This window comes from Lutjanus erythropterus, chromosome 18 (genome assembly GCF_056507025.1).
Source record: "Lutjanus erythropterus isolate fLutEry1 chromosome 18, fLutEry1.hap2, whole genome shotgun sequence".
NCBI lineage: Eukaryota > Metazoa > Chordata > Actinopteri > Lutjaniformes > Lutjanidae > Lutjanus > Lutjanus erythropterus.
Window position 1 is genome coordinate 16,222,476 of NC_139334.1, and position 24,715 is coordinate 16,247,190.

General features: G+C 40.0%; 1 protein-coding gene across 5 annotated transcripts in view; it reads left to right on the plus strand.

The window, feature by feature from the left end:
* The window catches only part of qkia (QKI, KH domain containing, RNA binding a), a 97,555-nt gene extending 77,385 nt beyond the window's left edge, over positions 1-20,170 (plus strand). The window contains exons 5-8 of one of the 5 annotated variants that reach the window (XM_084742850.1): positions 10,273-10,360; positions 12,859-13,299; positions 16,494-16,568; positions 18,833-20,170. In XM_084742850.1, the coding sequence (XP_084598976.1) occupies positions 10,273-10,360; positions 12,859-13,299; positions 16,494-16,568; positions 18,833-18,849 (621 nt within the window). In that variant the 3' untranslated portion in view covers positions 18,850-20,170. Of the gene's footprint in view, positions 1-10,272; positions 10,361-12,858; positions 13,300-16,493; positions 18,345-18,832 lie in introns of those variants that run through there. The other 4 variants (XM_084742853.1, XM_084742849.1, XM_084742852.1 and 1 more) reach the window with 4 other exon arrangements.
* Positions 20,171-24,715: the final 4,545 nt, after the last annotated feature.

The following is a 24,715-nucleotide window of genomic DNA, read 5'->3' on the forward strand; positions in this document are numbered from 1 at the left end:
AAAATGCAGATGGGGGAGCAATGTTAGTCATGAAACTGAAGTGAAATGGGACCTGGACAAGAGCCACTCTGCATGTAATTTGTGTCTAAACCTACTCAACCAATTATAGATAATTATAAATGTGTGATGTTTTAAAAATAGCGAATAATCACACTGTTAGCAAAGTCATGTACAAAAATCAAAAAAATTGGTGCATCATTTTGCAATTGCATTGTAGTTAATTCTAGGGTGGCAAGAGATTCTCACCCCTAGGTGGGCCATTAAATAATCCCAAATATAGTCCACAGTTGTACTACCTGACATGTTGTAATTTGCTGATCTCACATAATTTTGAAACAAATAGAAACATATTTAGCTTACATTTTTGCTCTAATTGTTTTTCTTTGTGTGTGGCAAAATTTCCATATCATGATCCCATAGTGAAATTTCTCTCCAAGCTAAGGAAGATAAAGTGCAGCAATGAATCATGCACACTGCGTTCATAATCTGCAAATGTTTCGCGAAGGTCATAGGTTATATGGGTTGTTTTTATGCAGCTCATTAAGTCGTTCTCTCTCTGTGATCATTTGGTTTGAAGTCTTGAATATACATATTTAACGCAAATATAAATTGTAGACCGCCAGCAGAGCCATCTGACCAGAGCCAACTGCGTCAATATGCCACCCCCCACGACTCGCCTGCTTAAGGTTTTTTTTGTTTGTTTGTTTTTGTGCGCACCACCAGGCCTTAAAAAAATTCTAAGGGAAACACTGTTGTTGATATGAGTAATTGGAGTATGAACAATTTAAGAAGGCCTGTCAACTGAATTGAGGCTTGCACCTTTCCAGAGATTGACAGTTGCATGGAGCCAGGTAAGCCAAGGACACCCAAGGAAGGTGTCTCAAAAATAGCTAGTTAAAAAAAAAAACAGTGTTTCTGAGCTGACTGCATGTCCAGGTGGATCCGTCCAAAGGGTTCCAGGTTTGAATCCACGCCTTGACTTAGATCTCTGTTTTATGAGAAGGCTCCAGTGATCAGCTCTGAGTCAGGATCTCTGAATGATGCAAATCCCCTAGCAGTATTTAAAGCCCCCCAAATCATCCCTGGCCAAATCCCTTCAAGATATTCCCTGCTCGATTGGATGGCATTAAAGGATCGCAGCGACAGAACAATACACCGTCTGGCAGCCTGGTTGGAATGAGGGATAAAGGGACGGGAGGAGAGGGGAAAGTGGAAAGAGAAATAGAATAGAACTGGATGAATAAGGAAGAGATTGTGGGGTGCAAACTGGGAATATGGGCTGAGAGGACAGAGGAGGGAGTGGGAATTTTATATGTAGGTAGGGAACTGATGAGGATGATGAGAGAAAGGGGGCAAGAGAAACAGAATGCTGTTTGTTGGGCTGTACAACATGGTGGTGACTGACTGATCCCTCCTGCTCTTAGCCTGTAACATCATCTGTTTGTCAAAGCTGCTGCAGGCCAACAAGCTTTAATAATATATCTAAATCTTGTTGTTAAATCTGTATATATTTTTTTCTAGGTTATTTATATGAAGTTTAATCCTCTCTTAATGCTGTTATGTTACATGGAATACCAGCCCAGTTTCGGAGGATAAACAAGATCACTCAGAATTTCCGCACAGCTTTTCCCCTTGTACTATTGGAAATGCTTTTGATGGGAGAGAAAAAAATACTTTTTTTTCTTTCACTCCTAGAGAGTGCAGTGAGCGGGTAGAAAAACATATTTTCTTTCCTTCTCTCTTTTTCCCTTTCTTTCTCCTGTCGGTGGCACAGTGTCTGTGTGTGTGAGTCTGTGTGTCTGTGTGTCTGTGTGTGTGTGTGTGTGTGTGTGTGTGTGTGTGTGTGTGTGTGTGTGTGTGTGTGTGTGTGTCAGTTGATATTGATGGGGCTAGCACTGAGCACCAAGGCTGCCCACTTCACTCTCCTCCAGCACAATAAAAGGCTGTTATAAGCCCCATAGATCCGGGAGCCAGGGCCTGGACTGTGTCAGCCACCCATATTTACTTTGCATGTTATGGATAACCCCAGAGAAGCTGTGGGAGTAAACCAGGCTCTACCGATTAATTAAAACCTCTCTGCAACATATAGCGACACCCTGAGCAGCCACCGGCGACGCTACATCACACAGACTGGAGGCAGCACTTTAACTCTGAGGCCTTGGCACTGATGAGCTTTGTTATGATGCAGAAAGTGAAGTATTAACAGCAGAGTTAGTTCCTGACTTTGTAATGCGCCACAACTGTACCTCAGTAAGCCGTGTGATTGACAGTAATGGGGCGGAGCAGCCGTGATGTGTTTGTAATAATCTGACTGGAGTCAGGTTCACTTCTATGCTAATGAGCTAGTGTGTTGGTGGTTTAGCATGACTAATGGCGCTCGTCGCTAACAGAGCTGTCTGGAGCGAGGAGAAGGGAGCAAAGGAGAAATAAAGAGGCTTTACAGGAGTGTTGTGAAGGTATAAGACAGTCAGAGAGAGGAGAGTTGCAGGAGATTGCGTTGTTAGTCTTTGGGGAAAAGGAAAATACAGTTGAGGCCTGATTCCCTTGGCAGATATGTTCACAAAAGCTGAGGAGCAAGGCAGAGGAAAGAAAATTGCCTTTGAAAATGTAGCAGTGAATTTGAGAAAGTACATGCAGCTCTTACTCCAGCACACTCTTTAAAGATGCTTTTTATGAAAGAGAAGAGGAAAAGGTTATACTGCATGTGTTTGTGTAGTGCTTTAGGTTTGTTATTTTTTATTTTTATTTTTTTATCAAGTCTTGTCATTGAAAAGTGAAAAGGGTTTAATGTGTGTTTATGTGTATATACAATATGTATTTTTTACTTTTGCTGGAGTAGTTGTTTGATTTACAGTCTTGTTGTCTATGAAAACATGGGAATCAGGTTTGCCGCACATATGTTTTCATTTCTTACCCCAATCCAGCTTCCAAGTTTGCTTTAGTTGACTGGAATTGATTAAACTTTCTTGTCACTTATTTATTTAGTGTGGCGATGTTTTGAAGCTTGCTACAAGTGCTCATTCCTTCCTCTCCTCTAACCGTCCGCTTTCTGGAGAGTGTGGAATTGTTGATAAGTCGTCTTGGCAGCGTGGCGAGAGTAATCATTTTCCTCCAGATGTTAGAGTTTGGGAAGGAACCAAAAGGGAGGCGAGAAGAGGAGGGGAACGGGAGAAAAACCAGCTGCCGCCACTACCAGTTCCACCCCTATACATGAAGTCATCTACTCCTCCCTCCCCGAGGCTCCCAATACCACCTCCTCCTCTACTCTACTCCACTAGACCCCCCCCATTCTCAGTTCTACACATTCTGCCTCTCTCTGGATCCCAGGAGGCAGCAGGGCAGGCTGTGTTTACTGCTGAGGTAATTGGAGTAGTTTGGAGAGAGCCTGACCCTGGCCCTGCTAAGGCCTAAGATATGTGTGTGTGGTTGTGCATGCGTGTGTGTATACGGCTGTTTGTGATGACTGGCAGTGAGGCCAGGGAAGGAAAGCAGGCCTTAGCCAGTGTCAGCCCACTAGGGAACAGACAAATTGGTTTTCACTACGCTGTCTGTCTTTTCTTGTCTCATATTCTCCAGCCATCCCTTTCTTCTTCCTGCATATCTCTCCATCTCTCCACCAAGTCAAAGACAATCATTCACGCTTTTCTCTTGTACTTGCTCTCCGCAGTGCTTTTTTCTCCTCCCAGTACTCTTTTGTTCCACCTCTCTTTCTATCGCTCTCTCCCTCTGCTCATCATTTCATCTCTCCGAGCTGAGCTGTTAGCTGAGCTGAGCTGCGTAGACGGTGACTCTTGCCAGATATGAGCAAAAACTCCCCCTCAGTTGCAGCCACAGACGTGAGCAAATTCATCCATCCTAATCCAGGCGCCTGTTGTGTTTATCTCTGGGTGAGATGGAGAGGAAAGGGCTTGGAGTCGGGGTGTCAGGGGGAGAGTGAGGGTGCAGCCCTAAAAAACCCCCTCTCAGCCAATCATCTGTTGCTTATTTTCTTCCACATGCACATACAGATAGAGTACTGCAGGAATGAGTCCTAAAACCCGGAAATTTGTTAGAATATTTGCTCTTCCAATTCTTTTGTCTCAAAGTGAATGTTTTTTTTTGTTTTTTTTTTTGAGTAGACTTTTTGTTAGATGCCTGAAATAAGGTCTGTGGTTAACACTTAGCTTAAGAGATTTTCATGTTTTGTTCCTTGGCAAGAAATAGATTGGTAAATTCCCCACCAAGGCTCAACAGTAAGGATTGTCTGCTTGCCTGGGGTAAGTGAAAGGCCAAGTTAGGCTAGTAACTGCCTAAAAGGCAACTGACTTGCTGGACTGGGCATGTGGTAATAAAGAAATTTAACTATTACGATAATCAATCAATGGATAAAGTAGTTTTTCATGCAAAAATGGCAGAAAATGCTGTTCTCACCCTCTCAAATAAAGAGACTTAAAGCTTTTCTTCATTTATGATCATAAATAAATAATTGATTAGATCTTCCTTTAGATAAAGAAATGAAATAGGCCTAAATCAGATATTGGCTCAGCCAGATTGCCAAGTCTACTTACACACATTTTGAAACACGGAACTGTGTTGTGTTTTCCTGAAGTCATCCTTCAATAGAATGTTATCACAAGACTTTATTTTAACTGCTTATAGCACAATAATGTGTCACTTAATATAATGAAGAGGTGGATTATTCATTTTGAGTGTATGTTGAGTATATGTTTGAGTATGTATAAATATGTAATTTACCACAGCTATAAAATGCTGGAAAGGGATGTAAATGCACCTTGAAAATTCTTGAGGAAGGAACCCTCTTATTTTCCCAAATCCAATTGAAAAATTCAGTTTGCTTCTTGTGGAGGGAACCAAAGTGATGTTAACTTTCACATTGGTTCACAAAACTATGTGCACTGTATTGATCATTAGTTCCATTGTCTGTAATTATTAGCATTAGCTGCAGTTTGTATTCAACATATGAGCACAAGTTTTGATCAGTAGAGAGACCCAGACAGAGTGAAGCATGACAGTGATTTAGCATGCATCTGGTGACCTCATCGCAGGGTTGTCAGGTAGTGGCAGTGGGACACGGCTCACCTACTTTAGCTCATCGCACTCCCGTCTCCCCCCTCCTCGTTTTCCCTCCCTCCCTCATCCCTCTGTCTTGCTCCTCCCTGATAGCTTTTACCGCTCTGCTGATTTCACAAATAGGCCTCATTGATTGAATCTGATTCTTGTGGATAGAGCAGCTTTATTGAGTGGCTTTTTCGCTGATGGACAGGGTGTGTGGGTGTGTTTGTTACGTGCATGCATGCATGCATGTTAGAGATGATAAAGGAAAACTTCCTTTCCTCATCCCTCTCCTTCTGTAATCCAACAGCTATTGCTCTCTTGGGAATTCCAGCAGCCAGATCATTACAGACACACACATGCAGCATTGCTCACATGCACAGCCCCAGCAAAGGCTGAGTGAATGTTTTATTATGGGTGCTGCATGCTGACTGAGGAGTCTGTTAATTGTGGCGACACCTTGAGCAAGGCAACATTAAACTGCTCTCCCTGGCGCTGTTCATCAAACATTCATCTAAGATGTGCTTCCGCTGTAGGAAGCTGGCCCACTACACAGAGGGCTGCACGATTCAAGTTGATCCAACTCCTCTCCACTGTCACCAGCATTATCTTTTCGGTTTCTCATGTCTGCAGCCATTTTGGATTTTCCGTCTTAGTTGCTGTGCAACTCAAATCAGGACGCTTCCACACTATAGAGGAGAAAAACAGAAAAATAGACAAACGTTGCAGTAGGGGATTTGTATTTTGATGGGGGAAGAATTAGCTTGTTTCAGATGTAAAACAGAAGTGATCTGTCGGGGTTTGGGTGCTTTAGCTAACAAACTGTGTTAGCGAGAAGATGGAGCTATATCAGCAGCACTCCACTGGGGATACACACATTTCACACACAGCAGCGCACACCTCATCCTCGCAGCAGCATCTGTGCTCTTCCCCTCTCGCTGCCCTCTATTTTGTCTCTCTCCTCTCAACAGGCAGTGTGCCACCTATGCAAAATTGGATGGATGGTGGCACCCTCTTGTCCTGCGCCCATTTAACCCCCACAACCATGCAGATCCATCATCATAGAAGGCACACAAACACACATAAGCAGCCTCTAACACTCATATCCCAGCATGGATGCTGAGCTGCAACCTGCTACTGAGCTCTTTTTTATTCCCTCTCATACACACAGCCTGAAACCAAACCACCTCTAACAACCCCCCAAATGTTCTCATTATTTTGACTGAATTTTAAAAGGTTAGTCTTGTCCCACAGTATTTGAGCGCAGCCACAAAGACACAGAGGATCTGTGCTTCAGCTCATTCTGCTGGGATACATCTTGCTCATGAGAGCCACCTGCACCTAATTTGAGACGGAAGACTAAGGAGACGTTTAAATTATTGTTGGGAGACTGCAGGCCTGTGCATTTTGGAAAGCTTGTGATGGGTATAGTTTCAGCAGAGTAGATAGTGTTTATACAGCTCTCTATACTGGGACAATAAAGGCAAAGACAAATGTTTGATTTATTGTTGTCACAAACGTGTTAAGCTTAGAAGGCGTGAAACATTCGGCCCCCTTCATGATTTGCATCTTGTGAAGTTCTTGTTTTGTCTAGTCCCTTTCTCTCTCCTTGCCTCGTTTTTCTATTTTGTCTAGCATGTCGGCTTGGCCCACTTTCAGACAACCACTGACAGAGATTTTGGGGGAGACACGTTCACACACACACACACACACACACACACACACACACACACACACACACACAGACACAAAGAAAGAAAGAAGGAAGACAAAACAGCTGTTTGAATATGTGGGAGTTGTTAGCAAAGTGTAGCAGACTGGTTTTTTACTTTTTTTTTTTTTAAACTGTACAAGGTTGTAGAGGTCAAGGTCTGATTTAATTTGAGATGTAAATAACTAAAGAGGAACACAAGAGAGGAAGTAACAGAGAGATAACAATGAGAAGCTGATAAAAATGTTTACTTTGTACTCTTTTAGGTGTGATAGGCAGCTATTTCAGGGCTTGCTCATTCATGTGTACAAGTGTTTACATAGAGATTGCAGCATCTAATTAGTAGTGATTTTGTCTCTCCATCGAGGAGGGTTTACTCGCCCATATTAGCCATGCTAGCCATTGACCCGGGCCATGTTCAATTAGCCTGGTGTGGTTATCGTTGTTGACACTGCATGTCAAGTGGCCTGTTTTTCACCTCCAAGGCTGTTAGTGAGGGAATCAAATAGGGCCTGGCAACTGTTGAAGAGCAACTTGAGAATGTGTGGCTGGGTTTGAATTATTGAGGAATGCAAAATTATTAGAATTACTTGAAGGAATCACTTGGATTTTTAGTGGGGTTGCATGAGGTACTTGTCAATAGTCAGTGTATTACCTACAGTATATGCCGGTTGGCACACCTCCAACAACAATGGATATTTTAGCTACTTTAAATATAGCACACACTCAAACTGATATCATTTTTAGGTGGACCTTTTTTTTTTTTAGTATTTTCCCATCTTAACTTTGCTGTCAGACAGCCCTTCCTGACGGTTATATAAGCCAAATATTGTTCTTTCCAAGACAACCAAACTCCATAGGCAAAATCAATCATTTTACTTTACAGAACACAGGAGTTGTGGTTTGGTATAACATGGTTCACACTCGTTCATGTTATTTTGAACAGAATAAATATTGCATGAATAGTTAGATTATAATCATTTACACTGTTTGAAGCCACATGTTCCATATCATGTATGTTGCATCACTACTGTTTGCATTACTCTCCTTTGGTCTGTCTTTGCAAGAAAATGTGCTATAGCTTAGAAAATTGTGCTGTCATTTTTGTGCTTCAAGACTTCCCCATTAAAAGACGAGAGAGACAGAGCACAATGGAGGTAGCGAAGGAGAGAAAGCAGTAGAGAGAATTTCCTTGCTTCGTTAATTGGCAGCTCTGTGGTACACTAAACATTGCACAGGCGCACACACACACACACACACACACACACACACACACACACACACACACAGCTGAATACTGTGACTGCTCTGAAGCCACTGCCTTATATTTAGTCAAGGGAGACCAGCCTCTGTCACTTTTTCTCTTGCTTAACCTCGCTCTTTCTCTTCCTCTCTCTGTGGCTGTGTTGAGGAGGAGTCTCAGGGGAGAGCTTAACTCTGAGCCCTCGTTCTTTTTTTCCCTTTCTTTCTCTCTCCCCGTCCACGTCTTTCTTTCCCTTATCGTCCTCTGAATAGAGCGGCAGTCTGTTGTTAAACTTAGTCCTGGAGACAGACTCTGTGCAGAGATAGAATAGAGACATGGAGGAGGGTTCAGTGTCGGCCTCCCTGCTTTCATCACTGCCACCACGCACCGGCTGGTCTGCCTCACTCTGCGTGCACATGATGCATTAGCATGTAGATGCAGATCAGAGCTGCAGTGATTAGTCAGCCACTGGGTACCTAGAGGTGCTGGAAATCCCTGAATTATTTTATTTTTTTATGTTTTTAAAAGTTCTTGGAGTTTGGATAAAGTGCTGGAAACTGCTTAAAATTGTCATTGCTTTAGTCTCATAATAAATTGCTCTCTGAATGGACAGTTTGCTTTTTAGATTAAGAAATAAAATAAGTCAGACAGGAAAGAAGATGTGATATTTCTATGTAATTATTCTTAATGGCTGCCACTGGGTCGGATTCTCATTTTTCCCAGATGAAACAAATGTGTGTTTTCTTTGGCAAAGTTACAGTACTATCCAGTTAAAAGGAAGCAGGAAATTTTTCTTTACAAGATTTTAGTTTTAACATTATATTTTGTGGTTATTACAGTGGAAACAGCACTGCTTTTGTTCACAGGGGCATCCAAATTCAGCAAAATATGAAGGTTTTTTGTAGTAGCTTTAATGTGATGAAGAAATTAAATAGGGTCTAATCATTTTGAGCATATATATATATATATATATATATATATATATAGAAATGTCATTTATCACAGATGTGAGGTGCTGGGAAAGCTTAAACATGCTTTGAAAGTGCTTGAATTTGACTTTGGAAAAGTTGTAGGAACCCTGCTAAAATTAGTTGTCAACTATTTTGATAATCAATTAATCATTTCAGTCGTTTTTAAAGCAAAAATGTCAAATAATTGCTGGGTCCAGCATCTTAAATGATCTGCTGCCTTTGTTTCCATTTATATAGTAAATGAATAGTCTTTGGGGTTTGGATTAATAATTGGACAAAATAAGCAATTTGAAGATGTCACTTTGTGCTCAGGGAAATTCTGATTAGTGTTTTTCACTTTTTTGTCATTTTATAGACAAATTGATTTGGTCGTGAAAGTAATACGCAGATTAATCAATAATAAAAACACACTGGTTGCAACCCTAATGCAGAGTGTATATGCATGAGCTACCTCTCTTTGTTGACGTGTGTGAACAAGCATCACATTTTTACCTTTAGCAGCAAAAGGCGTGAAATCAATAGTTCACTTAAGGTGGATTTGAGGGCAGCATGGCTTCACATGCCTGTCTTTGCACCTTTCAGTGTGGGGAGTAATTCACACAAGGCCCTCCTTAAATTATGATGTACAACCTGGAAAATCACAGGGGCTTTTGTGTTGTCATGGTTATTGAGTGTTCGGTAGCTTCAGGGGAAATGGAGTTTGGGGGTGGAGGTGGAAGAGGGAGGGGTGCAGAAAGGAAAGGGGGGGAGGAATGGATGGGTGTGAGTGGGAGGAGGGGTGCTATCTTAATTGCTTTCCGTGAATAATTTCAGTCCCCTAATTTGGCGATAATGACAGTGGCTGCGGCTTTTGTATTTATTTATCCAAACATTAATTGACAGGACTGACATTAGCCAGGGCGGTTATTGCGCATTTGATTGCGCACAAGGGAGCAAAGAAAATTACAGTAATTATCATTCTGATATGGATTATGAATATGCATTCCCACACTTAATGTCTCTGTCAGCATTTTAGTAACAACAAGGCACTCTGCCATGACAACAGCACTTTAGCTTATCTCCATCTCTGTTTCCCTAAACCCAGTCCAACCGGTGTTTGTGGAGAACAGATGACATGGAGTGTCTAAATGATTTAGTAGCCCACTGTAGCATTTTAACAACACCCAGGCATGTTGTTAGGTGAAATGGTCGTCATGTGGATTGTTTCAATTGGCCGCTAAATGGGCCTCAGCTTGTGTGGAATTAGTGTTTGGTGTGTTACTATGAATGGACATTAAAGTTTCTGTTTTTCACAGGCGGAGGGAGAAGATAATTTGAAGAAGATGCAGCTGATGGAGCTAGCGATTCTTAATGGGACATACAGAGACAACAACATCAAAACACGTAAGTGATCTACCATGAACACACACATATACACAGTCCATCTATTTTGCACCATACATGACTAATCTTTTAACTGCAAAAACCATACCTAAATATAGCTTTTTCACAGCAGACAGATTTATAAGAAATATTAGGGAAATGCAGGTGTTACCAATGACACTAATTAGGGATTCCCAGTTAAATCATCTGCTGATAGTTATCTGATGATATTCAGTAAACTGTGATCAGGATTAATGAGTCCAGCCAATATATCTTTTCAACCAATATTATTGGCCCGGCATTGGCTTATCACAGATGTATTGGTCTACATCAGTATTGATATGTGTGTTGTCAGATAAGCACCAATATGAAAATTTGTTTTGCAGAGCATGATGCAGATTGTTCTTAGTTGTTAGCTTTATAGGCAGCATTTTATGTCTTTGATCTTTTTAGTTTTTATTTTATCGTTATTCATAATTTTTAAAAATACTGCTGAAAGTTTACTGTTTCACAGTCACAAGTTTTAACCACTTTTGAGGGATAATTGCAAAAAATGTGTTAATGTGTATGTCCTTTATTCTGTATAAACAATATCGGCTGATCTATCTATCAGAATGTTTTTACTGGAGACAGTTCTCAGCTGATTGGTGAAATGTCCCATGCTAACTAACCAAACTAACCCTCAATAAGATTTGGATGTCACTTACTCTCCCCTCACCTTGTGTTGCCGCCACATGAACATTAAATGAACCAAGCCATGCAGTCCAGATTTTTTAGTGGCACTCTCATTTGAAAAATACCAAAATTATATCGAAACATCAGTTTAAAAACTCTCACACAGCTCATGCAGTATAATCCAAGTATTATCTTTTTGGTTCTAGGCTCAAGATTTCCAAAAAACCCTGCTAATGAAATCATTTCTGGCGGCAGAGTCGTGTTGGGGCTGTAGTGCTCCTTTTGGTTAATTAGCATGTGCCAAGTCAAACCAAGTTAAGCCAAGCCAGCGCATGTGTACGGAAAAGGGGTAAACCTCAGCTGAGAATTACCTGAAGTGTCATTGATCAGTTTTTGCGATCGGCAAACTGTTTTACTGAATACCAATCAGTTGATCTGGGCATCCCTAATAAGTACCAATGGTACCACCTGTGTTTACCCTATGAATTCATATCAATGTGGATGCTGTGAAAAAGGTCTATTATAGAAAAAACTAAATATTTTTTGTCTGTATTTCTCATTAACTAACACATTAAACTTACATCATTAAATTAATGTGTAGTCAGATGTCATGTGTACATACATCGTACTATCTCTGACCACTAGAAGACCTCTCTCTTCTCAAGCTCTCCAAAAAATTCATGTGTCCCTACCCAACCATGAGTAGGACAACTTCCATCCATTCCATTCTACTCCGTATTTCTTTCCTCTTCATCCATTCCTTCACCCATCCCCCACCCCTCCTGCAATCCAGATGCGATCGCTCTGTATCACTTGCTGTTGGCGGACTCTAAACTTTCAGCACATTGTTGTATTCCACTTGCTCAACTCTGCATGTTAGTCACAAGCTCGCACATGTACAGTGTTTGCTCCTTAAGTACCAAATGCCATAGTCATGATACAGTAAATTATGTGTAGCTCAAACATTTTACTCTCTGGGCCCTTGGTTATGTTGTTAATTATCATTCATAATTTAATTTAAACATGATCATAAACTGGCTTCTTCTATATACTTGAGCTCAAATTAATGAAATGAAACTCAAAGTGATTCATTTCTCAATTTAAATAACATCTGCTCAAATGGTAGCCATGATGAACTGGCCCACCACCTAACTGTAGTTACCGCTTGATTTAATCGACCTGCCTATGGGGAAGCTTGTGTGGCACGGCTCATAGCACATGCTAATGCAGAACCACTTGAAAAATGATTTTTGTGTGTTCTTTTGTACCTTATCCAGCCTAAATGGACTGCTGACTGCATTACGGGACCGACACTCCTTATCTTACTAACAACTTAATTGGAGTATGTTCTCATTGGTGATCAGTGAGCTTTATATCCAGGCCAAAGTTCCTGATCAGTCTTTTGTGAAACCTTCATTGAGTATCTGTCCTCTACATGTAGTCAGCAGCTCCATTTCTGTTTGTGTGTGTGTGTGTGTGTGTTATTTACCCTCACCTTTCCAGTAGTTGAATGTGTAGCTGCCATGGTGATTTGTATGCTTTGAATGCATTGGGATGACAGCAGCATTGTGTGCTTCTTGTGTTTTGGTGTAAGGGGTTATTTTTTATTTTGTTTGGCTATGTTTTTCTTTTGCAACAGATTGTGGCTTTGTGGTTCACCACCATGATCATTGCATGGACTAATTTTCCCTTTTGCCCCCCTCCCTCCTCTCTCCTCTATACCTGCCACCTCCCGTTCCTTCTTCTTTTCCTGCTTTTGTATTTTCACCCTTCACTGTTCATCTGTGATTATGATCAACTTTCTTTCTTTCTACTCCTGTCCTTCGCTCTCTTGCTTATGGCAGCCACCCTTGCATTTTCTCTTGCAGCGGCGGCAGCAGCCGCTCAGGGCCCTCGTCTCATAGCGGCCCCCACGGGTCAGGTGCTGCCACCCCCGGCACTCCGGCCCCCAACACCAGCCGGGGCCCCCATCATGAACCTCATCCGGCCCACTCAGATGGCTGCCATGCTGCCCAATGGCACCCCCACCCTGGTGCCTCCCACACCGGATGGCGGGCTAATCTACACCACCCCTTACGAGTACCCTTACGCCCTGGCACCCACCTCCCTGCTGGAGTACCCCATCGAGCACAGTGGGGTTCTAGGTAAGAGAGCCTGGGGAAGCATGGGTGCGGCAGGTACAGCGGCCAACTTTAGCCAGCCTGGACAGGAGGGCAGCTTGTTTTACCCCGGAGCCGGGGTGCTGGACGCGGCTTCCATGAGCCACAGTCAGGACTTGTTGAAAGGTAAATATGTCGTGTCCACCTGAGGATCAAAAACAGACAAACTCACAGAGTGGATGTGCTGGTGAAGCTCTTGGTAATGGGATTACCAGTTATGTGGCTCATATGGACACTGTATTAAAATGACAAAAGGGGGGCAGACATTACCCTGTGAGGGCTAGGCTCTTGGAAAGTTCTCTTTTATAATTTAGACTTCACTGTTTTTTTTTGCTTGTTTTTTGTTTTTTTTAGTTATGCTCTCGCCAAACAGTTCTGCTCTCAGGTTTACATTGCCTCTTTTCTGCAAGGTTTATATAGGGGAGGACTTGCCTCAGTGTGAAATGAGGCACGCTGACAGAAACACGCTCACATACACGCAGCCTGCTCTCTAACCCTTTCATGCACTGGCCTGGAGGCATATTCAGTCTGGCGGCAGATCCCCTCGGATTTCTGCAGCTTTTGAAATCATTTCTCTGCGCTGTTCTCTGCAGGCAGGCCTTGATGCCTGTAGATAGTCCCTCTCTCACTCCCACTGGGGATGTTCATTAAATTCCTCCAGTCTTCCCTTTTTTCTTCTCCTTCCCCTCTCTCCATTGTCTTAGCTTCACCCCTCTTGAACTTGAGCTCTGTGCTAATACCTGACGTTCCCCTTAGTTTCTGTGTCAGGAGTACAGTTCAATATGAGGGCCTATATATTCTATTCATTGTCAGTTTTTCAGCTCAACACATCTGCTACCAAAGAGAACATAAATTGATTAAATAGAGTCTGATATCAACACCATATGTTAAATATTGAGGCTGCAGTTAACAAAAGCAAGGCAGATTTGCCCCTGTTGAAAGGATAGATTGGATTAATTGAAGTGAGCTTATATGGTTCTTTATTCATAGCCATTATATTTTTACAGTGGTGTTGTCAAGGTATTGGGTTTTCTAATATCGATACAAATACCTTGAAAAATTTGACAGCATTTTCAATATTACAGCTCTTTAGGAATATTTGTTTTTTTCTTGTTGGATCAGGTCCTGAAATCATTGAAATTAAGTAAGATTAATAGTGTCGACTCACAGCTGGAGAGTATTGAAACCATTACAAATATTCAGAATCAGTATATATCGGTAAATCAATATTTTTGACACTTCACTTACAGCACATGCCAGTCATCAATCCCCCAGTTTTGAGAAGCAGAGAGGGGCGCCGGCACGGAAGCTAAGCCATCAACTACGGTGGACAGGGTCAGCAATAAAATGCATTTTACCCACTTTTTATCCACTTTTACTCCCATCCAAAGAAAATCCATATCATGTTAATTATGCACTATATTTAGTAATACTTTCACAGCTGTACCTTGTTGTCAGGCAGCCTTTTCTGATGGGAAACCACTGTTAGACAGTATAAGCCAACTATCACCCTCTCTTGCTCAACCAAACTTCATAGGCAAAATTTGTAATTTTATCACGCAGAACATGGGAGTTGCCAGTCTACCAATGAGTTAGTTTGTCTGAGTTATTCCGTGACTTCAGTGTTTTAAAAGGATGGTTTAGATTCACTGAAGTCACGCAGTAACACAAACACACTAAGATTGAGGCAGTGATACAACAGCAACTCCAGTTTTCTATGAGGTAAAATTACTGATTTGGCTATGGATTTCAGTTTGGAAAGAGTGAGATTTGGCTCATATAACCACAATTTCCCATCAGAACAGGCTGTGTGATGGCAAAGTAAAGTGAAGAAAATGTTCTAAATATAGTGTAAACTTAAAACTAATATTGTGGACCTTTTTTAAGTGGCTAAAATATCTTTTGTTACTGACCCTGTCCACAGCAGTTCATTGCTTAGCTTCCATGCTGGTACTCTACTCTGCTTCTCCAAGTCGGGGTTGTGCCAGCTGCAATGTGCTGTAGGTAATGCACCGACTATCAATAAGTACCTCATTCAACCCCACGTCAAATAATCCAAAATATCCCTTTAAGACAGAAGAGACCATTGCCAGTTGCTTTCCAGCTTTAATTTGACACAGTCCTCCTCTGCCGGTGTCCACGGCATCATCTGGCAGCAGCAGACACAAGTGTGATTTTTAGCTGACCTGTGTATTTCAGGTGCCTCTGGGAGTCATGTGTAGAACAGACAGGGGCAGCTGACTGGCTTTTCTCTCTTTAACTTGCAGGGTTACACCAGCTTAGTGCATTTTATTTACTCACACTATCGATTGGTGCCTTCAGCAACACAGGGCCCTGTGGAACACACTCTCACACTCTCATACTCTACACACACCCGCATGCACTTGGCTCGGCTGCCTGCGCTACTGTATCTAGCCACCATTGGCGTGTCTTAGAATAAGGAAATGTCAGGCCATCTGCTTCTTCAGAATAGTGTAGGTGGCTGCGTAGTCGTAAGCCAAAACTCACTCATAACTTGACAATGCCAGAACGAAATCCTTGTAGAGTTTTCTAACTTATTTCACATGTCCCCTCTTCCTCTGGGATATTTATTTGTCTTAATTCCTGCACGCATTTCATTTTAATAGTACTTGAACATACACTGACAGTCCAGCAAGTTTGTTTGTCGTGTATGCGAGGCAGTATCAAGCACTGCAGTAGGAAGAAATCAGTTGTGACAAATTTAGGAGGAAAATGACAGCCTCCGCTGCCAGCGAACAGATTGACCTGGAGAGAAATGGTGAAAGAGGGAAAGAGGAAATGAAAGAGAGTGGGAAGAGGCAGGTGGTGTCTGGCACTATTCAATTACCATCAGAGCTGTATTGGATTTCCTCACCTTTCAAAATAAAGAGACAAATTTCTCTCAATCCCCCTCTGGATCCCAGAGGAAGAATCACTTTTTTTCTTTTTCTTTCTTTTTTTTTTTTCAAGATAGCCCAGGAGCCTGTGTCCCCTTTTTCAAAGAGTCCTCTATATAACTCAGCACTGTGGAATTTTATTACTTAAGTTATGCATTTTTAAATACCAAGTTAAACTCCAAAAAAGATGTATTATTTTTTTTCTACTGCATTTTTATACACGTAAAAGAAAAAAAGATATGCGTGGTGTGTGTATATGTACTATAATCTGTATTATGTTGCTATTCTGTGTATTGTTGTATTATCCAAGCATTATAATGATAATGGTTAAAAATGTGAATGTTATTATTACTGTAAAAGATGACTGTTTTTCCCCTGCTCAAAGTGAATGGTTTCTAACCTTGTGGACCTGTTACAATCTAGGTGCAATGGCTACTAAAGTGAGACGGCATGACACGCGGGTCCATCCTTACCAAAGGATTGTGACCGCTGACAGAGGTCAGTTTAGTCTCCTAGCTACACTCTGCTATTGACTGATGAATTTCAATGATTATTATGCCTATTATGCCTCGATGCCTTAGTTGGGAATTTGTATATTGTCTGTATTGTATAATTTTTTGTTTTCCTCTCCCCCCACCACCTTTCCTACTGTGGAGTCATATTAGTGCCATGAAAATGACTAAATCAATAAAAGAATAAGATAATAAATGTAGAAATATAAATAAAAAAATAAATACATTACTTTTTTTCTGTATATAATTTTTGATTTTTATATATAATGACATTTATTTTTATCCCTTCAGTTATCCTTCTTTTTTTCCCTGTTGCTTCTGTTATTACTTGAAAGGCCTGTCAATCATCTCTTCCTGCCAAGGCTAAGTAGTCAATTCCTTTGCACATGAATTCTGGCAAGATTCTTGTGTTCATTCAAGCAAAAGCAAAAGGGATAAAAATAAGGAAAAGTAAAAGGAGGAAAATAGATTGATTAAATTATATATATACTGAAAGTGTCATTTTATATGCAATTAATATATTATATAGTGTACAGCAATAAATGAATGACTTTATATTTACATTTATTTTGTTATATACACACACACACATATATATATAATTACATTTATTTACTTATTTTCCCTTTAATTTCCCTTACTCTTTTCCAGTAGAATTCAAGTGTTCATTTGAGCAAAAGAAATATGGAGAAAAATAAGGAAAAATAAAGGGAGAAAAATAAATTACATCATGTCAAAATATAAAATTAAAATATACAGAGAAAAGGTGTGATTTATATGCAATAAATAAATATGTCTCTAAAGTAATTAAATCTGTACATAAATGGAAGCTTATAATTTTCCTTTAGATTTTATTATTTGTGTTTATATTCCCACATTTATTTAATTGAAGGAACCATTAATGGTACATACAGATTTTGGAGCAACAAATGCTGCCATCCAGACGTCTTTTCAGAGACGTCCCTCTCCGTTTTTATTTATTTCTCTTTACGTGTTCACATTTTTGTATCGACCTATTGATACTCTTTATTACCCTTGATATTTCTGCATTCATTTTCTTGTTATTTCACATATTTAATCTTTTTTTTCATGGCACTTGTATGACTCCACATCCTACCCCCATACATCCACACACCAGCTAAATGGTTGCTTGTGGTCTGCACATTTTGTTTACATTTAGTACTTAACATATACAGTTTTATGTAGACTGTGTATATGTCAAAAAAGCTCAGGCAAAAGTGATCTTAACAGCTTTTGGTTCATGCAGCTGTGAAGCCAGGACAGGTAGTACTTAGCAGGCAGTGTTGAAGGTGTATAATGACATTCCTCTGATGTGAGATTAGAGCCTAAAATGGGGCAGGCTTGTTCCCATACATGATTTATCTCCTCCTTGGCTCATAAGGAGCAAAGAAAAAAGGAGAAGCATTTCTATACTGTATGTTAGAGACCTAGCAGGCAGAAGACAAGTAGCCGCGCTGCTACCAGGCACCATTTCACCTTGAGATTTAAATTTATTTTGCATTTTATTTTTCTATGGAAGATAGACACGCACAGACATAAGCTGAGGTAGCTTGCATTTCTCTCCAGTGTATTTGCAGATAGACTGAAAATAAAGCTAAAATACATTTTTAATATTTCAGTTGTACATGAGGTACTGTCATTTTATATTTGAGCATTTTATATCAAATGTATTTATGGTTCTTGTGTATATTTATATTATATAAAAATATACTGCTAAATAAAGAGAAAGAATCGGAAAGCATCGATTCATCTATTCATTGCACATTTTTTACCACTAGTCGCAGTTATCCCTCACATAACATTAGTTACTGTAAGTCTCCTTACCACTAATCACACTGTTTGTAACTTGCACTCCAACTTGACAGACACTAAAACACTAGATTTTTGTCTTATTTTTTAATTGTGTTTGTCTGTTCGAGCTCTCTTTGCTTCTGTTTTTTTGGTTTTGGGGGCAATGTGCGCTGAAATTAAACCACCATTAAGCTACCTGATCTGATTCAGGGTGGGGGCTTCAGTAGTTGGGATCATGATGTGACAGCGTCATGATTTAAATGAGATTAGCTGGGTTCATCTCACATTGGCAGGGGATTTAGGAGTGGGAGGGGGCAACATTAGAGATTGCATTCATTTTATTGTTAAAATGATGTCATTCCAGTCTCTTCTTGCTGACACTAATATCCTTTCTATCTTTTTTTTCTGTTTGTTTTGTTTTTGTTTCTAACCACCTAGCCGCCACCGGCAACTAACACATGACCTTCTGACCTCTGAACTCTTCACCCAATGACGAGCCGCCCCAAGCCTGCCTGCTGATCAGTTAACTGGTAATTGCCTTTTGCTAGCCTCTCGGACGCAAGTGAGAGAGAGAGAGGCGCCTGCCCGTACAGTTACCCTAACACGTTCTGACAGAAAAAATAGAAACCAACGCAGAATCTTCACAGAAACACAACAAAAACCCAACAAAAAGTTGTGTAATATTCATTTTTTCCCTCTGTTCATTGAGTTCAATTCCCATTCTTTCTCTTTCTTTTTCTTCATGAATCATACACTGGGTGGATGTGTTTGTGGTATTACTCATAAATCTGCACTGAATTATATAGCAATAAAGACCCCCACCCCAACCTGCCCACCCACCCTCCTCCTCCTCCTGTAATCGCTCTAATTTGGTGACCTCACTCGAATGAAACAAAGCTCAAGATCTATTTGACGCAAACCATTTGGTTTCAGAGTAATGATGACATAATCCCCCTCAAATATACAAGCCCCCTACCTGCTCCCACCCTGTTCCAACCCACCCACCTATCGGGAGAGAAAAAGAAATAGAAGGAAAGAGAACATACACTCACATTAACTTGTTTAATTTCTGTCATTTTTCACATGTAGTGCAAGTTTGTTGAGCTCTAAGATGTAATTATGAGCTGACACATTCTGGGTGTGCACCTCCAAACAGCTTTCTGTCTGTTTTTATTTTTAAAGCATGGCTGAAATGATTGCAAAAGGAGCTTTTATGATTTATGTGTTGTTGTTTTTTTTTTCTCTCTTTTTTTTGTTTTGAGTCATTTTCTCCACTTGATTTTGGTTTCTCTGTTGTTCATATTTGACTAATTAGCTTTGCTTAAATTGACTAGCCAAAATAAGGCAGGTGGTTATCTCTGGAAAACAAAAAGCAGGCTGATGCAGAAAATAAGGAATCATGAAGGGCATGATGGGAAGGTCATTATTTGGGCTGATGGGTTTCTGTGTGTGTGTGTTTTTAATTAATACTACAATGAAAGTAGGGTGTGCTGAGGCTTCGGGGACATTTGGGGCAGTGCTTATTAGCTACTGACCATTGCTACGCCCCCATCCACACTACATCCATCATACAGTGCCTGATGTATTTAGAAAAATATCTCGATGAGTTAGCTGAGCTGTGATCGAAAAGACAAAAAAAAGTATTAAGTGTGCATATTTAGCCAAAGGGTTTTCCAATGAATTATATATCTGCAATTATGCATCTGTCTCATAGAGGGCTCTCTTTGTGATTTTAGAGTTTGGAAAGGTGTGAATTTGTGGTGCCTGCCTTCAGCTGGAACAGACAGCCAGTCAGTTAGATGATTTTTTTTCACCCAGTAATACTCTATTTTTTCTGAGGAGGTGAATGCAGACAATTAACACTAAATCAGTGCACTGTAAAAACAAAAAAAAGAGAAAACTCATCATTTCAAGGCAGCTGCCTTCACTACATTTTTTGAATTTTGAATCAAAGTTTTGAACTACAATAAACAAAGTTTTGAAGTTTTGCTGACCTGTGATCTTATGTTGAGATAATGTACTTTTGCTCTTTAGATAAACTTGAATCTTTTAGTTTTGACCCCCCCACCACCACCACAAGTCAGTTGGTTGCAATTGAAAATATTAAATTATTAACCATTATTCACTTTCGCTTCATTGAGTTTACTCAACAGTTTATTCAATATAATTTTGGGAAGTTTCTAAAACTCAAACAATTCAAATTAATCTAAAGAAAAGTCACTTATCTCAACAAAACATTAGTTGGTAAAACTTTTCAGAACTTTGAAGTAAGTTGACATGAAATTTTGAGTTTTCTCAACTTTTTTTTTCTTTTTACAGTGTGCAGTATGTTGCTAAGGGGAAGGGCACTTTGACGTTCTGTACATAAATGCTTTTGTCATGATACCTGGTTTCCATATTGAGTTGTTTCATCAGCCACATTTGCGAAAAGACTGTTTATTTTTCAGTTTTGCATCTCAACATTTGGCCAATTTTTCTTTTCTTTTTTTAAGTGTATTTTTATTTCTAACCCCAGGTAAATTTTAGTTGGGCATAATCTGAGCCTTCCTGCAAAGTTCTTTTAATGATGAAACATTTGTACACACGGCAAACCATCCAAAAGCGCATCCACAATGTGTCACACCTCCCTGTGATCGTAGTTTAGCTCCTGAGCCCACAATCTTTTGTTCAACTCTCTCAAGAAAAAATAGGATGTGAAAGCCATGCCTGCCTGTTCAAATTGCTTTATACATACGTCTTATATATATATAAATATATATATAAATATATAAAAATGTAGATATCTGTCATTGCATATACAAATACAGAAGAGAACAAAACATAGATAATTTTACAGGGTGCTGGAGAAGAGAAAAAAATTGAAAAATCTATTTTTGGCAATTTTAGCTTTTGATACTTTACTTGCAGTTACAAAATCAGAAAAAAATGAAATAAAAAAAGTTTAAAACAGTATAGAGGGGAAACAGAAAAACTGAGTGGGTGAGGAAAAAAAAGTGCTGTTACCTTTGGATATGATTGGAAAAAGCAAGACGAAGACCAAAACAGTCATAACCCTTGAAACGCTTAGCGAGGATCAGAAGCGAGATGAGATGCCTAGAGAGTTTTAAAAAGGATCAAATCAAAGTGCCTTAATCAACAGTGGTTTCTGTTTTCTGAGTATTCCAGTTGTGTTCAATAATATCCAGCACCCACCAAGATGGCGCAGAGAGGAAATGGCTAAGTGTTACACGCTCTGAATAGTCGAGCAGGGTAGCTCCCACCATATCGTGGTGTTACCGAAGTTATTCTATGCAAAAAGAATAGCAGTCGTTTTGACCAGCTAAAAATATGTGCCATGGTTTTGTCTTCCTGAAATTATTTTATTTTTTTCTTTTTCCTTGACTTGATGGCCCTTTACTCTGCTGTATGTGCAGGTTTTGTTCTCTTTTTATTTAGATTTTAATGATCATATGAACTATTTGTCTTGATTTTTGGTGACTGTGACTAACTTCCTAGAACAAATTTGAACTGCCAATAGCAATGCAGTAGTCTGCCAGAACATGTTTTGATCATGAGCTGAGAAAAATACATAACATTCAAGGGAAGGTATATGTGAAAAGTAAGTGGGGAGTCGCCCCCGATGGCGCTTGTTTCAACAGCTGCAAACTGAAAGCATCAAGTCCACGTCTCTCGATGTCAATCTGACAGCAAACCATCGATACAATCACGAGACTTATAATGGGCAAATGAAATGCTGGATAATGAAACAAGCAACTCTATTTCACAGCCAAATAGTTTTCAGTTATTGAAACAACTGACAGCTTATTGCTGGAAGGTGAAATCAACTCATATTATTAAATTGAGGAATTCTCAGATCCCAATATTACCCTTGGCAGTTTGTTTTTTCTATTCATAGCTCTTTCATCATGCTGTTACACCGAAAGGTCAATGAATTTTTCTTTCTCAGTGTTATTATTTTAAATTGAAATGCAATATTAAAGTGGAGCAAGAGATGGCTATTCAGCATTTGACAGTATTAAGAAAATTCCCTCTGCAATGTTACAACTTGCTGTGTCATTGTGAAAGGCTGGATAAGTCCATCAGGTGAAAGGTTAACTCTATACCTACCGTATTCTCTCTGGCCTGCCTACTACATGTATGATAATGTAATTAACAGCCATTGTTACAGGTTTATAATGTATTTTTCTAATCTCATTTTATATGTATATTAATCATGTTTCTGAGTGCTTTTTTTATTTTAATGAAACCCACTGCAACTTTTTCCCCCTTCCTAAACGGCCCTCTCTTCCTCCCCTCCCCCTCCTTCTCCCCTCCTTCTCTTTTACATCTTGAAAACTGTCTCTTGTGGGGAGTGTTGCCTTTTTCCCTGTTATATTTTTTGTTTTGTTTTTCTTGCCAATTCCCAGCTTGTTTAACTCATTAGCTACTTTATTAGTTTTCTTGTCATAAGTATTTTTACATGCTTGCATTTAGTTTTCATGGTGTATGCTGTTATTTTTCTTATTAACCTCTTGGCATTTATTTTAATAAAACATTCTTAGTAAGAATTTTACTAACTTGCTGATATTTTGTCTTGTGTTTTTAACCAGTTTCATGAATGTATTACCTTTGGTCTGGTTCACGGACTAACACAATTAAAACTGGTGTCTGGCCACCACTTACACTGACTGACTGACACGCACACTACATAAACACACACTTCACACTAGTTAAATGTGCACATATGCTTAACACACAATTGACCCTTCCTAAGTCCCGCTCCTTTATGCTCTGTGCTCCAATCACAGTTGAGGAAACCTCGTACGCAGCGGGACCTCGGTCAGCTTTCGACTTTTCTGTACTTATGGTGTGTTCCATTTACCTTGGAATTCAGGGCTGGGAATGATGTCACACATTCCAGTACAAGTCGGAAAAAACGTTTTTGTGCTTGATAACACCAGAAGTTAGACGATACTGTGTGTGTGACTGATTAAATGAGACACAAAAGACAAAGTGCTGATAAACAGCTTTTTGCTACTGTTGATGCTCAGAGCAGCCATCTTGGATTTTGAGCTCGTGTTTGATCAGGTTCCTCCAACTTTCTGAGTCAGAAATCCGACTTCAGGGGCATTCCTGTTGAAATTAGGGAAATTGTGATGCACGTTGCAATGCAAAGTGTTTTTTGCACCGATATTGTGGGAACAAGTGAAAAGAAAAGAGTTCTTTGGAGCTCAAAACAGCAGGCTCAAAATGATGAACTTTAAAAGAGCACAGATATCTGTCAATAGCAATAACAAACCTGTTCTTTTCAGTACTGTGACAAAAAAAAGTAAATTAAACATCGAGTTGGTTCATTGATACGTACGTGTATGACGTCTGTGCAGGGGACTGCTGTGATTCGTGGAACTTTTGTAAACTATAACGGTCAAATTTGAAGAAAAGTTGCAGTGATTACATTACTTGTAAGGTTGTACAGAATTTTGCAGGGATTGGTTGAATTTGCATTAATTGTTGTGTTTGCAACTTCCTGGATGGACCGATTAGGTAGCTAGTTAGCTCAGAATTTGCTAACATTAGCTATTAGATGTATGTCCGTAATTAACTGATTGATGTAGATTTGCTAGATGGTTTATAGGTCCCCCAACAACATCTTTTAGCCATTTTCAAAATCTGATTTTCTTTTCAACATAGTTGAGTTTAGCACATAGCATATCTAAGCACAGGAAACAGGAAAGGAAAAAGTTGGCCAAGGCTCCGCTGGGTGCCAAGCTTGTTCAACTGTTACTGGAGCACAGAGCAAAAAGGGATGGGACTGAGGAAGAGTCAATTACTCAGCGCACACACACACGAGCACACAACCTAACTGGAAACTGCACGAGTTGATAAGCGTCCCCCTCACTCCCGCTCACGCACTCTCATCTCTGTGCTGAAGGAAAATCTGCTGACACTCTTCATACTTGCCCTCCCCGCTCAGTTCCAACACCGCTGCTGTGTCTCGTCGCCTCTGTTTATTAGAGACAACTCTCTTGTTAGTTGTCCTGTCCTTGTGTGTCACTGACCACCCCCCCGCCAGTGAGACAACAGGAAGTGTCCGGGGGTGGGGGGGAGTGGAAAAAAAAAAAAAAGCTGCACGTTACTTACTTGAGGTTAACTTCTGGGTGAGCTGTTCCCTCTTTAACAGAAGCACACTCTGATTTAAAAGGGTGATTTGTCTGAACACAATGGTTTAATCCCTGAAGATAAAACTCCCATTTTCCTCTTTTCTCTTAACTATTAGTTAGTGCAGGATTATCTGTGCAAAAATACTGCATATTAGTCATCTCAAAAGGATTAATTCTACTG